This window comes from Trachemys scripta, chromosome 10 (genome assembly GCF_013100865.1).
Source record: "Trachemys scripta elegans isolate TJP31775 chromosome 10, CAS_Tse_1.0, whole genome shotgun sequence".
Taxonomy (NCBI): domain Eukaryota; kingdom Metazoa; phylum Chordata; order Testudines; family Emydidae; genus Trachemys; species Trachemys scripta.
In genome coordinates, this window is record NC_048307.1 from 63,046,043 (window position 1) to 63,062,098 (window position 16,056).

At 42.1% G+C, this 16,056-nt stretch overlaps 1 protein-coding gene across 1 annotated transcript; it reads left to right on the forward strand.

Moving 5' to 3' along the window:
* The first annotated feature begins 6,779 nt into the window (after positions 1-6,779).
* BCL2L10 (BCL2 like 10) lies at positions 6,780-13,387 on the forward strand. The gene is made up of 2 exons (XM_034784460.1): positions 6,780-7,206; positions 12,192-13,387. Exons 1-2 carry the CDS (start codon positions 6,802-6,804, stop codon positions 12,321-12,323), a joined length of 537 nt encoding a protein of 178 aa, XP_034640351.1. The 5' UTR covers positions 6,780-6,801; the 3' UTR covers positions 12,324-13,387.
* Positions 13,388-16,056: the final 2,669 nt, after the last annotated feature.

A 16,056-nucleotide genomic window follows, 5' to 3' on the forward strand; every position in this document is an offset into this window, starting at 1 on the left:
AATCTGCTTTTAACATATAGCAAACATCAACTTGTAGTAAAATAAAATGTTTTTAATTCTGTTTTTGAGACTACCTTCTTTTATTAGAGATAGTTTAGATCATTCTAAAACCAGACTTTTCTCTGAAATCATCTGTATCATAGAATTTTGTAGTCCAGTGCACATTATGTATTTATTATTTGCAAGAATTGATTTTTTAAAGTAAATTTGAAAAAAATAAAAATAAACCAGACACCTTATTTTATCTGGGTATCGTCTATGACTTTTGAAACATTCTGTAGTAGTGCATTGAATTTTGATGTGAAAAGTTAGAAAGCAAATCCGCTTTCTGATACTTCACTTTATGATGGAGTTACAGATGATTCCACAATGGTAATAATTAGGGAGCAAAGAATCTAATGTTGAAGATGCTAGCTGTCATAAAAAGTATATTTTCTTGTTTAAAAAAGTCATTCCAATCTCTGTTTTTTCTTATATCCTTTTAGATGAAATTAACTATTTCACCTCTGACCTGAATTTAAAGAATTCAATTAAACTCCTAAAGATAAGCTACAAAGACGAGTAGTATAATTCATGGTTTACATAGTCACAAGGTAATATTTTAACCAGTAGTTTCATAGATATTTTTAATTGTATCACTTGGTGAGTGAATTTTCTTTGAATTAAAGAGATACTACTTCTAAGCACTAATAACGATAGTGATAATAAAATCTTTTCAAGTCAGCCATACTCATTCTCTGATCCTGGTTCTCATTTAAACTAAGGCCACTTTATACCATTCTAGCTGTGGAAAGCAGCCTTAACATGCTATAAATGTAATCTATTTCAGTGTTAAGGCCCCTTTACAATGTCAGAGCAGCATAAAGTGTCTTTAGTGTAAATGAGAATCAGACTCTCTGAGCTGAATTCCACAGTCCTTCCATTGACAAAGCTCCCACTGAAGGTAGTAATGTTTTATCCTAGTAGGACTGTAGGATCGGAGCCTATGTGGAGAATGCACAAAAGTGAAAATTGGGAATGTTTTTTAAGAGCCCAATCATGCCAACAGTTGTTACAGCCCTACTGCTTACTACTGTGAGTCAAGCCAATGGGACTCCTCATCCAACAATGTCTAGCAGCAAATGTTTGCAGGATATGGCCCTATGGGTGAAAGTTGTCATGTAATATACAATGGCTGTGCCCATACAGATCCAATGATATATATATAAAGCTGTAGCTGTACTCATATATTGAAAACTATTAAGGGCCAGACTGGGCCTTCTTTGCTCATACTGAATGGTACTTTACTGCTAAAATAGTCCCATTGCATTGGATGGATGTATTTGAGGAGTAAGGCACTACTCATTGTGAGTGAGGGTAGTACAGTCGGGCTCTCAAAATGTAATGAATAAGGTATATCTCTGAAAAGATAAAAGGTAAATTTTATATTTAGATTCAATCAAGAGTAAACAATTGGTTCTTGGGGTTGGTAGTTCACACTAAAATATCGATAACTTCAATTTAAAAAGTGGATTTTTTAAAACTGAGTGGATAATATTTGTATTTGAAACAAAGTCTCCTCATTCATGAAAAAATCTAGTTCCATAAATCCAGAACGAATTAATTTAGGACATTGACACAATCATTCACTTTACTTGGAGAAGATCAGCCTTCGCTCGTTGTTGAAATAGTTCATTTGTTCCTGCTTGGAAACGTCCGCTCCAATGCTTTGCAATATTTGTGGCAAATTATCCCTGTAACAAATTGAATGCACCATGGAAATTGTACTATGTCATCTGGAGCTCATTGTGCAATATTGAGTTACTATACTGTATGCATTTGTTCAAAAGATTAATATTAATGTTTAGATAATATGTATTGGTAAGATATTTGTTTTTGAACATACTACATTGTGTTGATACTTATGAATGGTCTAAATATAATAAATCATATTTTACATATTGAGAAAATGTGTATTTATAAACATCTATCACATAAATTAGATGCTTTTGATTACACTATTGTTTCCACTCCTTGGCATATGCTCATGGCACCAAGGACTTTGCTCTGTAACCAACTGCTCATTTGTCCTACGAAGGACCTGATCCAGTCAATCTGAATATGCTAGAAAGTATTTGTGTTCCTTGCCATGTGGAAAGAGCCATAGTGAGCAAAGGCAATGCTGCGGAGACAGATCTCACATAATATCTGCTAATTCCTCCATCCCTTTGGCAAGGAAAAAGGAGAGAACTGCTGGAGGATGAGTTAGGTCCCAGAGGACTGGAGAAGGGCAAACATAGGCCTTGTCTTCACTTACCGGAGGGTCCGGCAGCACGCAATCGATGTTCTGGGATTGATTTATCGCGTCTGGTTAAGACGCGATAAATCGATCCCGGATCGATCCCGGAAGTGCTCACAGTCGGCGCCGGTACTCCAGCTCGCCAAGAGGAGTACGCGGCATCGACTGGGGGAGACTTCCTGCCGCGTCTGGACCGCGGTAAGTTCGGACTAAGGTACTTCGAATTCAGCTACGTTATTAACGTAGCTGAATTTGCGTACCTTAGTCCGAAGTGGGGACTTAGTGGGGACCAGGCCATAGTACCTATCTTTAAAAAGGGAAACAGGACATGGGGAAACAGGACATGGGGTATTATAGACCAATACCTGGAAGGACACTGGAACAAATTATTAAACAATGAATTTGTGAGCACCTAGAGGATAATAGGAGTTATAAGGAATAGCCAGCATGGATTTGTTAAGAAGAAATCATGGAAAACCAATCTAACTTCCTTCTTTGACAGGATTACTGGCCTAACCAGTGGATGGGGAGGGGAGCAGTAGATGTGAGAGATCTTGATTTTAGTAAGGTTTTTGACACAATCCTACATGATATTCTCATAAGCAAATTAGGGAAATGTGATCTAGATGAGATTACTATAAGAGGAGTGCCAACTGGTTGAAAGACTGTACTCAAAGAGTAGTTAGCAATGGTTTGCTGTCAAACCAGGAGAGTGTATCTAGTGGGCTCCTGCAAGGGTCAGTCCTGGGTCCAGTACTATTCAATATTTTCATTAATAATTTGTATAATGGAGTGGAAAGTACACTTATAAAATTTGCAGATGGCACCAAGCTGGAAGGGTTACAAGCACTTTGGAGGACAGTATTAGAATTCAAAATTACCTTGACCAATTGGAGAATTTATCTGTGTTCAACAAGTTGAAATTCAATAGCGAAAGTGCAAACTATTTCACGTAGGAAGGAAAAAATCAAATGCACAACTACAAAATGGGGAAACTGGCTAAGAGGAAGTACTGCTGAAAAGACTCTGGGGGTTATAGTGGATCACAAATTGAATATGAGTCAACAATGTGATGCAGTTGCGAAAAAGTATAATATCCTCCTAGGGTGTATTAACAGGAGTGTTGTATGTAAGACACAGCTGGTAATTGTCTCTCTACTCTGCATTGGAGAGGCATCAAATGGAGTACTATGTCCAGTTCTGGGTACAACACTTTAGGAAAGATGTGGGCAAATTGGAGAGAGTCCAAAGGAAAGCAAAAACGATAAAAAGCTTTAGAAAAACTGACCTATGAGGAAAGGTTTAAAAAAAAAAAACTGGGTATGTTTAGTCTTGAGACAAGAAGACTGGAGGAAGGGGACCTGATAATAGTCTTGAAATATTTTGAAGGCTTTTCTAAAGAGGACTGTGATCAATTGTTTTGTATGTCCACTGAAGGTGGACAAGCAGTAATGAGCTTCATCTGCAGCAAGAGATTTAGGTTAAATATTAGGAAAAACTTTGTAATGATACATATATAATACCACTTAGATCTGTAATAACATAAGCAGAAGTATCCAGCCTTGGGGAGCAGTGGTAAATGAGATACAATGCAGAGGGACTGAGCAGGCTGACCATAAACAAGTTCAAAGTACTGAGTATAAAAAGGGAAGCTACATCAAGGGCCAATTCACTGTCAAACATCCATTGCTTCGTTCTGTTAAACAAAATTAATGTATAAACAGGAAGGGAGGAACAGGAATATGCTAGAGAAGTAGTTACTGGATATCTCTCTTGCCATGGGAAATGCCATAGCAAATTCCTGCTGGAAGATTTACAATCACAGGGAAAAGCTCTGATTTAAACAATTTTATGCGGTTGCCCTAGTGAAAAGAAAACGGTAACAGCCCAGGTTTCTTATCCAAAACTTAACTCATAAGCCCAAGTTAAATTTCCCTGGTAAAAAATCAATTACCTTATATGGGGTTGTTACACTGAGTTTGCCCTGACGATGAACCCAGGAGAACAGGCCAGTTCTTGATAGTGATCTAACCACAACAAGCTGCAGTAGGATTGGTTCCAAATATCTATATCTTTAGACTATTTCTGAGTAGATTTGCCGTTCATAAAAAGTAATGTAGTCTTCAAGATGGAAGACTTCCCTTTTGCACAGGACAGGTACAGCAAAGACAGCAACATTAGCTGCCCTATAATGGGTCTTGATCCTATTCTAAAGGGTTCATCTCTAGGAGTAAGAGGGCACTTCAATGTACATCCCAGTCAGTTACTCTTATTGGCCTCTTTGCTGAGATTGCCACTTATCAACAATAGTGATGTTGGACTCCTGGACTGCCACCAACTCCATTCTCATGAGCCACCAGAGAGCCAGTTATTTTGATCATTACCAGCCTGGGCTAGAGTTGAACTCATGACCTCACAGTGAAAGGTACTCAATCCTCCTTCCAATCCTCCAGGAATCCAGTTGCTCTGATTTGAAGACTGGCTAATGAGCAGACTTTTGTATATACTGAGTCTTCTCTGCCTCCCTCTCCCCCCACCATATGCTGCACTGTATAGCCACTAACCCAATGCACTACTTTTATTTTAATCTTGCCTAAAAATAGATACTTGAAAAGCACCTCTGAATTTGGCCCAGCAGCTCTCATAAAAGAAATGACTCTGAGCTCTAAATTTTGTATGAGCTTTAGCCACCAGCCCACGTAAAAGAAAATGTCATTGTGTTGTTTTGGTAAATGCAAAACCCAGACAGCCAATATTCCTTTGTGCACCTGCAATTCCCATTGATTTAAATGGCAGTTTTGGCTATGCAGGATTGGACCAGTAATGTTTTAATACATGCCAGAATCTTATAGGCATATCTACAGATTTGATCTTGGGCTGAATGATACCACCCCAGATTGTTTGTGTGTGATAATTGACCTATACAGTAAATATGTCTGGATTGTCTGTGGAGCTGGAAATAAATAACAGCCACTTGGAGCTTTTCAACCATTAATTTGTTCATAATTCTGGAAACTGTTTTAATCTCTCACTTTTTTTTAATGTAATAGTTTTTATCCTACACCCACAGCTTTTTGACAACACCTGACTAAGATAATGCTTTGACATTTTATATCATAAGTAGCTCCTCTTGCCTCCCTTTTTTATAAGTAAATGCAATTAGTTTACATTGCACATGATTAATTTCACTTTGATATTTGTTTAAAAATAATCCAGTATGTTTCCTGGCATTTACAAGAGTCCAGGTGGGTGCTGTGTATTTGGTGTGTTATTTTCCAAAGATGTCAGGCAGGTCAAGAATGTGTAAGTGCAATCACATCCATTTGGCTCCTAATGAAGGAGAAATATGGAAGTGGGTGTGTAAAAACATGCAGCGGAAACCCTGTTGTCACTACAAAATTCATCCACATTTCTGTAGTGCATATGTATGTTATTTTTACAGGTCAAATCCTGCTCCCTTCACTTTTCCTGGGAACAGGATCTGGCTTATAAATAAGACTGAAGGTTCAGCAGCTGTGAATTGTGCCTAAGCATACTAATGAAAATATAACCACCAAGAAACAATGAGCATGGCTCCCCTCTCACTCTTGATTTACATGGGGATAAAGGTAGGATTTGTCTATGCACAAAAACTGAACTGCTTTAACTATACTGGTTTTAAGGCTTAAGTATGGATGTAGTACCTATATAGCTTATTCCTGTGCAGGAAAGGGAATATCAGTACAACTGCATCCACCCTCGGGGTTATAATCATGTTGGTTAAAAAAAAATCACATCCCTAACCAACAAAGTTATACCAGTACAAAAACTGTGTACAAGCCAGTCCTGAGGGAAGACTGGGACTAGACTCTTTTTATGTTTTCTGCCTGATATTTTAGTTTAGAAATAATATTAATAGGATAGAGTATTGTAATAAGCACTGGAGAGGTCCCTTACTATGAGGTGCCTGGGGAACATTTATCAAATACAAAGTCATCTCCCTGGCCCTTCTAGGGGCCGGGTATCCTCCTGCCCCACCCCTGGGCAGGACAGAGCCCCCTAGTGCCTGGGTACCCACTGCCCCATTCCTAGGACAGGACACAGCCCCCTAGTCCCCGGGTACCTGCACCCGGGGCAGGATGCAGACCCCCAGTGCCTGGATATCCTCCCACCCCCCGGGGCAGGACAGAGCCCCCTAGTGCCCGGGTACCCACCCTCAGGGTGGAAGGCGGCCCCGTAGTGCCCAGGTACCCATCTGCCCCATTCCCAGGGACAGGACACGGATCCCTAGTGCCCAGATATGCTCCCGCCCCACCCCCGGGACACGACGCGGCCCCTTAGTGCCTGAGTACCCGCACCCGGGGCAGGACACGGACCCCCCGTGCCCAGGTACCCACCGCCGGCCCGGGGCAGGACGCGACCCCTAGCGGCCGGCTGTGAGCCGCTGCCTGCCGGGGCGGGGCGGACAATGCCGGGGACACGTGGGCGCTGCGGGGGCGGGGGGTGGCTGCTTAGTCCGCGGCGGCGGGGCTGCAGGCTCAGCCATGCCGGGCTCGCTGAAGGAGCAGACGGCGCTGCTGCTGGGCGATTACTTCCAGCACCGCCTGGGGGGCCCGGCGCTGCCGCCGCCCAGCCCCGCGGCCGAGACGCTGCGGCGGGCGGCCAGCGAGCTGGAGAGCCGGGAGCGGCCCTTCTTCCGCGCCTGCCGCCCGCTGGCCCTGGACGAGCGGCGGGAGCCGGCGGCGCTGCTGAGCCGGGTGGCGGAGCAGCTGGAGGCGGAGGGCGGCCTGAACTGGGGCCGAGTGCTGGCGCTGGTGGTGTTCGCGGGGAGCCTGGCGGCGGCGCTGGCCGAGCAGGGCAGCCGGGAGGAGGCGGGCCGCTTGGCCGAGGTGCTGGCCTCATACCTGGCCGAGGAGAAGCGCGAGTGGCTGGAGGCGCACGGCGGCTGGGTAAGGCGGGGCCGGGCCGGTTTGGCGGGGGGACAGCGGCCGGGCTGGGGACTGTGTGGCCCATCACGGCAGGGCTCTCGGGGCCGCGTGGTCCCGCCCTGGCGAGGGGGCTGCCGCCTGCTGGGGGAGACTCCGACCTGAGCCGCGTACTAACCATAGAAACCCTCCCATTCCGCTGCTAGCAGGCTCGCCGGGCTCCGCCTGCCCCCGCCTGGGCGGTGCTGACTGCCCGCTGGAGAGAGCCCCTCTGGGGACCAGGCCCCTTCCCCAGCGCAGCGCGCTTCGCTCCACGGGCCTTCCCGCGGGTAGCAGCTGCCCCCCGCGGACTGGGGTACAGCGGGAGCGTGACTCAGTCTGCACGCAAGGCTGGGGATTCTTCCCATGTATGGGAGCTATGCTGTCCCAGGCCCTGGGGAGGATGCTGTGGCCTGGCGCTTCCCTGACCCGGTGTGATTCTTCCTCCCCGCTCTCTGGAATCCTAGACCCACACGGTTAGAAGGGACTGCAAGCGTCCTCTTGTGTCACCCGCTGACAAGATGTAGGATTTGTTGTATCTAAACCATCCCCAAGTGAAAGCTTCCCTGATCTCCTTAGGCAGTCCATTTACCAAACCACCTCTCCCCACCTTGGGAGGGGGTGCCTTTGTTACTGATAGTCGGACATATTGTACTCTAGGTGCCTGATGGCTTCACATGCCAGGCTATGCTTGGTTTCAAACAATTTTATCCAAACTAGATCTTGCCTACACTGAGGGAGGGGGGGGGGAACACTTCCTAGCACAGCTCTATTTAACGCAGACTGAATCCAGGATTTTCAGTCATGTGGGACAACTGATGTCATGTAGTGCTCTGACAAACCAGTGTTTGTGTCACTCAGATAAATTAAACACCCATTGCAAGAAAGGACACTAGAGACAGCACTGCACTACCTTGTACACACTAATAACATAATTGTTATTTATCCATAGTGGATGCTCTAATGTAGATGAGACGTTAGTAACACTAAAGCTCTTTCTGTGTCGCAGTGCTACTGCTGCTTGCCTCAATGGAGAATTACAGCTTCCAAGCTTTTTAATATAGATGCGGTGTTTGCTAGAATGAGTGTTGCATGCTACAGACCCATTTCTATCCAGCGGAACCAGATTTCTGACACTAATTTTAAAATGCTGAAGTGTGTCTTGTCAATGTGGCTATGCATTATAGTGTAGAGATCTCCACAGTGACTTATAAACTGGGATATTTAGATAACTTGTGACTGTCTAATCTCATAATTTAATTCACTTCTGCAAACTGGGAGGGTGGAGTGTAAAACTTCACTAACTAAATTCTTAAAATCTCCTGTTTCTTTGTACGGTATTCTTTGTAGTGTACACGCTGCGGGTGAGGGGGGTGGGCAAACTGAAGTTGTATCTTGGCCAGCTGTGATGAAGCATTAAACAGATTAAAGTGTTGCCCAGTGGATTTGTTAGCCCTGGGAGTTAAACTGATGGAAGTTACATGTAGAAAAGATTTTGATATCTTTCCTACCCTGTTGTCTTAACAGTGAAGTTGAAGCACTATTGAAGTTGGTGGCTGGAATAGGTTTGCACTCTATAAACAATGGGATGCATGACATGAAGCGTTTGGTGAAAAAGTATTGGGGCTTTTTATCTCAATATGAGATGGCTTGTAGAAATGAGACTGTTTATCACAATAGCAGGACTTCATGGAGACCCAGGACTTTATGGAGACCCTGGATCATAGTCACTGCTCAGGCTCTACCTGTTTCCACCAGTAGAGATTAGATGTTGGAACCCTAATAGCAGGATTGCAGCTGCACAAACTGCCTGCTCTAATCCAGTTGGAGAGGAGTCAGGACATATTTAGTATACTCAAGATGTCTTATTTCAGGCAATTCTGTGGAGGAAGTGTTACCAAAAGGTGGTCACACACAGTAGCAACATTTCAGAATTATAGCTAAATGTGGAAAGATGCATCTAAATTTGTACAAACATTGCAGTCTGAAACCCAGTCAGACTGCAGAACTAGGTTGCAATAGGGATTAGTTCATATGTTTTTTTTTTTTTAACCTAGGTTAGTTCCTTGTTGCAAAACGTTTTGCAACAAAATATAAATCTGCTACTTGTTACTTTTTCAATACAAGTCTGACACACTGAGAAAATCCTGGTAGGGGGGTATAACAGGTGTTCTGTTTCTTACATAAATTAAAGTGGGGGTGTTTCAAAATAGAACACCCAATGAAATTAAAAGGTGATAGGAAGCAATCTTGTGGAAGCCCATTGCCATGGAGTTGAACTTTGTAGGATTCAAAAATTGAATGCTGCATTTGATAAGAACATCCACTCCTACATTAGATAAGACCTGTATTAAAAAGGCTGCACACCCTCGTGCTTCAAGGCATAATTCAGCCACTAAATGATAGGGAAATTTTACTTCCTCTCCTCATTGGACTTTAATATTAATATGACCACCATATATGGGTATATCTTCACAGCAGAGTTTGCTTGGGCTCTTTCTTGAGTGTTGGCCTCAACCCTCTCCAATCTGCACACAGACCTCTCACCTGAATTTAGTTGTGCTTTCAATCTGGGCTAGCTGCTATAGTTGGGGGGGGGGGGGGGGAAGTGGGTTAGAGACCAGATCTGCTGTTTGGGCTGGTAACCAACCCACTTTGCAGTTACAACACAGCCCAAGTGCTGATAGTTTCAGTTCCTTCCTACAAGTCTGTCCTGGGCACGTGGAGGAAAAGTTCTCTCTCAGTTCATTGGGAAAGAAGCAGAGGAGCTCTGCCTACTGCAGCACAAAGAACCATGAGATATGCCCCCAGAATTCCTAGCAACAGACCTAGGGGCATGCAGCTAGGGTGACCTGATTTTTTTTTTTTTTTTTTTTTTTTTTTTTTTTTTTTACCCTTGCTATCTGGACAGGGGGTTGGGGGGTAACAGGAATCTGTATAAGAAAGACCCAAAAATCAGTCCTGTCCCTATAAAATCAGGACAGCTGGTCACCCTAAGTGCAGCACCAGTGTCAACCCAGGAACTTGGTACCACTTTGTAGTGCAGTTACTCAACACCCAAGCGAACTCTGCAGTGAAGACATAGGTTGAAAATCCTTATAGGTTTTCTTTGAAGCATCTGATACTGGCTATTGTCAGACTGGATATGGGACTAGATTTTTCTGCTGATGCAATGCATAATCAACTTCAAAAGAGTGCCATAATACTAGAGGTGGAATAATTCATAGAAATCTGCGTTCAGATCTCCATTTTCAAATAAACCGAAGAGGGGAACATCTGTTTTTTCCAGGCAGAGTCTGCTGAAGTCTGATTATATAGTGAATGAAAGAATTTGGGCAAGGGTTCCAAGAACATGTCATTTATTAGTCTCTCTGAATGTTAAGCAATCAACAAGTAACATTTCAAAGCTGCAATGTAGCTTTAAGTTATTAGTTTCTGTTAATATGCAAATAAGCTTACGTGCACTGTGAAGTACTCAAATGCTATGCCTTTCTTTCAATTAAGAGAAGACCCTATGTTTGCCTGAACTTGTGTTTTAGCAGATGCCTTAACCAACAAGTAACATACTGAGGATATGAGGGATGTGAAATATGCTAGATGTACTTTCTAGAAGTGTCCTGACTTGCTGTTGTGCTAGCCTTGTTTAAAGCTCTCAAATCAGTCTAAGCAAACACCTTTACACTTAAGTCAATGAAAATCTTACCATTGACTTTGCTGGGCCAAGGATTTGGCCCTAAGCTTAACTGAAAATTTAAAGTACAGATGTCGACCAGATTATTGTATTAAATTCAGCAACACACTTCAAAGTAGGAACACCAAATATTTATAGTCCAGAACTGACATGCAAGTTTTGAATTTCATTTGTAGATCAAGTCACCACTAAGCTATATGCTTGATTCCTTTGATGTACCCAGTGTTCCCCACTTGCTTCCAAAACTGTCATTGCATTAATGAGGCTCTCTGAATAAATTATAATGATAAAAAGATCTGACCAATTATATACCCAAAGTCATTGTAAATGACTCAAAGCAGAGTTTTCTGTTGTATTTGGAATACACATCTGGAGAACAGTCAAAGTGATTGTTTAAAATGTCTGAAATTGAATCTCTCTGCATTTCAGAACTAAATGCTAGGTATTCCACAATCTCTTAAACATCATTTTAAATAGTACTGATCATTTGATGCTGGTACAAATAAGAATAAAACTTTTCTAAAAGCCTTTGACTTCATTACTTTGGTTTTTTTGGGAAAGTTAGGGGTGTGTGGTTTGTTTGGTTTTTTTTGTTTGTTTTGGTTTTTTTAAGTGATCACTTGCTCACCTGAATGCTAATTGAAATATGGCTTTTGGCTAAAACGTAAACTATCGTTTACCAAAAAATGCATTAACTGTTTGCACAAATTAAAGTGTAAAGAACAAAGTTCCGGAAGAAATTAAGAGCATAACTTGTTTACATAGATATCTGCCAAACAGAGTTCAAACATGACCATCTGGTGTTGTATTACTGCCACTCTTGATTATCATGAATAAAGATCTGGAAGAGCAGCTGCCAGCTTCATTCTGTCATAGGTCAACTCTGAATTGAGTTACTTGCAGACTTTCCAAGTAGCATGTGTAATCAGAATCATGCATGGAACTGGGAGAAGGGGCCGCCTTAAGACTTCTATCTCAAGTGGAAATTTCCATGCACTGTTTCAAATATTCTCCCAGACTTGAGTGAAGGCAAAAATACAACCACCTCTATTCAGAGACTGGCTTTTTTTAAAAAAAGGCAAAAATAGGCTTGTGACATACTAAATGTCTCCATCTAGGAAGATGGTGGTTGCACTGCAAACCATGTACTGTATACCAATATATGTCTTCTAAATATCTGTATAGTATTCAAAGTAGTGAACAACTGAAATAACAAAGCATGGTTGTCTTTGCTTTACCCCAAGTAGACTCAAATTCTCACTTTCTTTTGCTTTTCTAGGATGGCTTCTGTCATTTCTTCAATGGACATGGCTCTCAACCAACTGACCAGAACAGTACCATAAGCAGTGCTATCATGGCAGCAGCAGGGTTTGGACTAGCGGGATTAGCTGTTCTCTTGGCTGTACGATAGGCTGATCCAGTGGATCTTGCAATGGAAAGTACTCTACAAACTGCCAATTTACCAATTAGATTTCAGTCTATTTTCTATAGGATTGACTCTTTAAGAAGATAGAAGTTTATATTTTTAAACTGGCTTGGAGAATTGTCATCTTACCACATCCTTGGCTATAAATTGCTTTACTTGCTACCCAGTAACAGCACAAATGAAAATGTGTACCGAAACCACCGTTTGTGCATGCACACATTGCTTATCAGCTCTGACCATCCTCTGGACCTCTTTCTTTGAAAGATGTAATCTAAATATTGCCATAGTTCATTCATGTACTGTAACTTCAGAGTATTCAATGTTATGCTAGAATAAGCAGTGGCAGTCTTGCAACCAAACCCTTTGTTCAAGGTATTTTGTTTAAATGGGAGTAACTTTAGAACACCACTTCAGCTATGCTGTAAGGTGAGCTAACACTAACTGTAACGTAACATGGTTTATAACTCCAAATGTGATGCACTGCACATAATACTGAGAGGCAATTCATTGGTTAGTCTAGAGCAATGAGTACCTATGTTGTAAAGAACATTATGGCTTAATATTAAGGAAATATGACTAAGAATAGTATGCAGCTACACTACAAATAGGTGAGGACTGATATAAAAGCAGAAATGGCTGCAAAATCTGTTCTTACTGAAAGGAATTTAACTATTGAAAACTTTAATTGGTATATTTGGAAATCCAGTGAAGGCTGGAATTTCTCTGGATTTCCCTGTCAAACCAGAATTTCCATATATCTTAATATATTTTTGAAGTATTTATCATTGTATAATACTTGTAGCCATGACGTCTTTATTTTTGTTTTCAATTTCATTTTGAATACAGGTTCTCATGATCTCTCTAGTGTATATCAACCATTGTCTCCTTGAGCTAACAGTGTTAGTCTGTTTTCAACAAGCTGTGTATGTCTTGCTACTGTTTCTAGTAGCTTTTAACTTTCCTGGGTTACTTGTACCTTGTACAATTTTACTGTGGTGACTAATATGGTGAATAAATGCTATTAAGTATTTTTATTTTAAAGAGTTAAATCTTCGTGGATTTATTCAGATGACTGCCCATACGTGTTTGAAACATGAACATTAACCATTTACCTGGATGCATAAACTTACCTCTACCTTTTTTGAGTGTTTTGACAGCAAACAAAAGGGAGCTTGTGGCTTTACAGCAATGTGCATAATCTCCTTACAGTGCTATCTGTAACCACTTCCTTCAGCTCGGTTTAGTGAAGGGCCCGTAAGGAACACCCCCCTACCCCCCCGTCATCTCTACAGACTAATATTTTTACAAATAGTGTCTTAGGAAATTCCGTGACTGACTACGCAGGTGGACGGATTCAGAAAAACAGTGATTAAAAGTATTCTTCAGTACTGGCCTGCATTGCAACAAGCTATTTGTGTTGTCCGGATTCCTGTGCTAGGAGGATAGAGCTCAATTAAGAACAGAAAATGAAAAGCATGAAGTAGTGCTGGTAAGTCTTGCATGGAGGTAGCAGTTTATCATTATTACTTAAGAACCCTGATCATTGTGCTCAGCACTACGTAGAGATAGACATGCATTAAAGACAGACCACTTATGTTCTGCCCCTTATCTCCCCTTCCTCCCTACTTAGTGGGGTTTAAAGAGTTTAAACCCATCTAAAACTTTATTGGCTTAAGTTCTTCAAGGCCTTAAGCTTAACATGTTTAAAATACCCGCCAGGCCCATTCTGTAAGATGCTTGTGGAACTTTCAGGGTTTCTTAAACTGCACACTTACACAGATGATAAATACACAAATGGTTACAAAGCACATACTATAAAGGCTAATCTGAGGCTGGGATGTCTGAGACCAGAGTATTGTGTAGCTGAAGAGAAAATAAAGTGCTGTAATTTTCCTGTTATCTTCCCAGCTGAATATACTCTTACCAGCATTTCACACATTGCGTAGTTATCCCTCTGCCACCCTTGTTCCAAATATTGCCTAACCTCCCCTCCAAAAAACAAAATCCCGTTGCTCCCAGAGTATTTTGCTGTGCAAAGGTGAACAAGTTTCAAGGTGAAGTTTTGGTGGCCATCAGTTAAGCAAAAACTAAGACATTGCAGTGAACTATTGCAACTGCTCTACCCTTCACTTCTCTCTGGTTAATGCTAAGGAGACTGTGTGTGTTGGGGGGGGGGGGGGGGAGTAAATGAGGTGGTAATGGGGAGAGCTGTCTCCCTAGTGCTACTCTGATATTGAGAACCCTGCACTGTCATTTATATCCTATGTAGAACTCCATTGTGCTGGCCATGAATAAAAATGGCGGGAGACTAAATACTATTGTCTTTTGTTAGAGTTGGCAAGTTCCAGAGAGGATGGAGCGAATGCTATCTCCCCCTCAATGCTGTTCATTCAGAATAAAAATGTATATTTGTTTTCTAAAGTCTAACCCTGCAAATTCAGTGTCAATGGGAGATTGAGGCCTTATTGTTCCAGGCACTGAATTTGCTTATGATAAAGGTGTGGTCCCTTCCCTTGGTTCACAATTGAAATACTTGCTCCATATGCAAATCTGCCCATCACTCATCTTAGGAGACTCTCTCTGGAGGAGAGGAGTAGTTAGACTTGTGCCAAACCACATTTATTGGTAATGGCAGTTGTGGTGCCCAAAACAGGTTACTTATCAGTAAGTGAGAATAACACAAGGAAATAATGGTGGTTTCCCAAAATAGGTCACCTGAGTACTTCCCTGTGTTCTCTGTAACTGGAATATGTGATCAATGACAAAGGAATTAACTTTAGTTTGTGAAATAGCACTATGTGTTTGTTTTTGTTTTTTGTTTGTTTGTTTTGGCGGGGGGGGGGGTGATGGTTGCTTACACAATAAGGTTAAATACAGAATGGAAATGTGCATATCCTGGGTCCTGTCCCTTCTGCTCATATTTTGAGTTGGGCAAAAATAAAATTGTCACATTCCAGTATGCAGTCTAGACCAGTGAAGGGTTGTCATTACCTACCCTGCAACCTAGGCTGCCTTACCATACTTTGTTGTTGAGTGGCCCAGGGTGGGAGTTACTCAGGATATGACCGGCCTGCTGTTTGTGTATCTATGTATAGCTGCAGTCCTGATCTAGTAACTCTGACCTCCGCAGCCATAGTTACTACCTGCAGGGTGACCTCAACGCACTCCCAATTAAAAATTTTCCCCAATGTGTGTGCGCTGCACTGGCTGACTCTCTCCATAGCCCCATAAGAGGTCAATATCCAACAGCCTCCAAACAGCTCCATTTAAATACAGTACTGGATTAACTTTAAGTGGGGGGGAGGGGGAATATTTAACTACAAAAAGGATTGTAAGTTAGTGCAAGGTATTAAAGTCCAAAATGGTTACAAGAGAAATAAAGATAAAACACTTTCTAGGAGCTAAAACTTAACTAGACTTGGGTCAAGATAAAATCATTATTTTCCCAGTAACACTTGGAACCAAATTTTCATGTCAGGATCCCCCTAAAGTCAAAAGGCTGGATCCTTTATCTTAAGTTTAAAAAAAAAAAAAAAAAAAAACTTAGGGTGTTTTTTGCCCCTCACTGTTATGGGTTCCCGGCCAATGGGTGGGCAGGGGCAGTGTGTGGAGTCCCTTGGCCCCCTCCCCACCTCAGAGCCAGACCTGCTGCTAGCCGCTTCCCGGGTGCAGCATGGTGTCAGAACAGATAGGGACTAGGCCACCTTAGGTAGGCAGC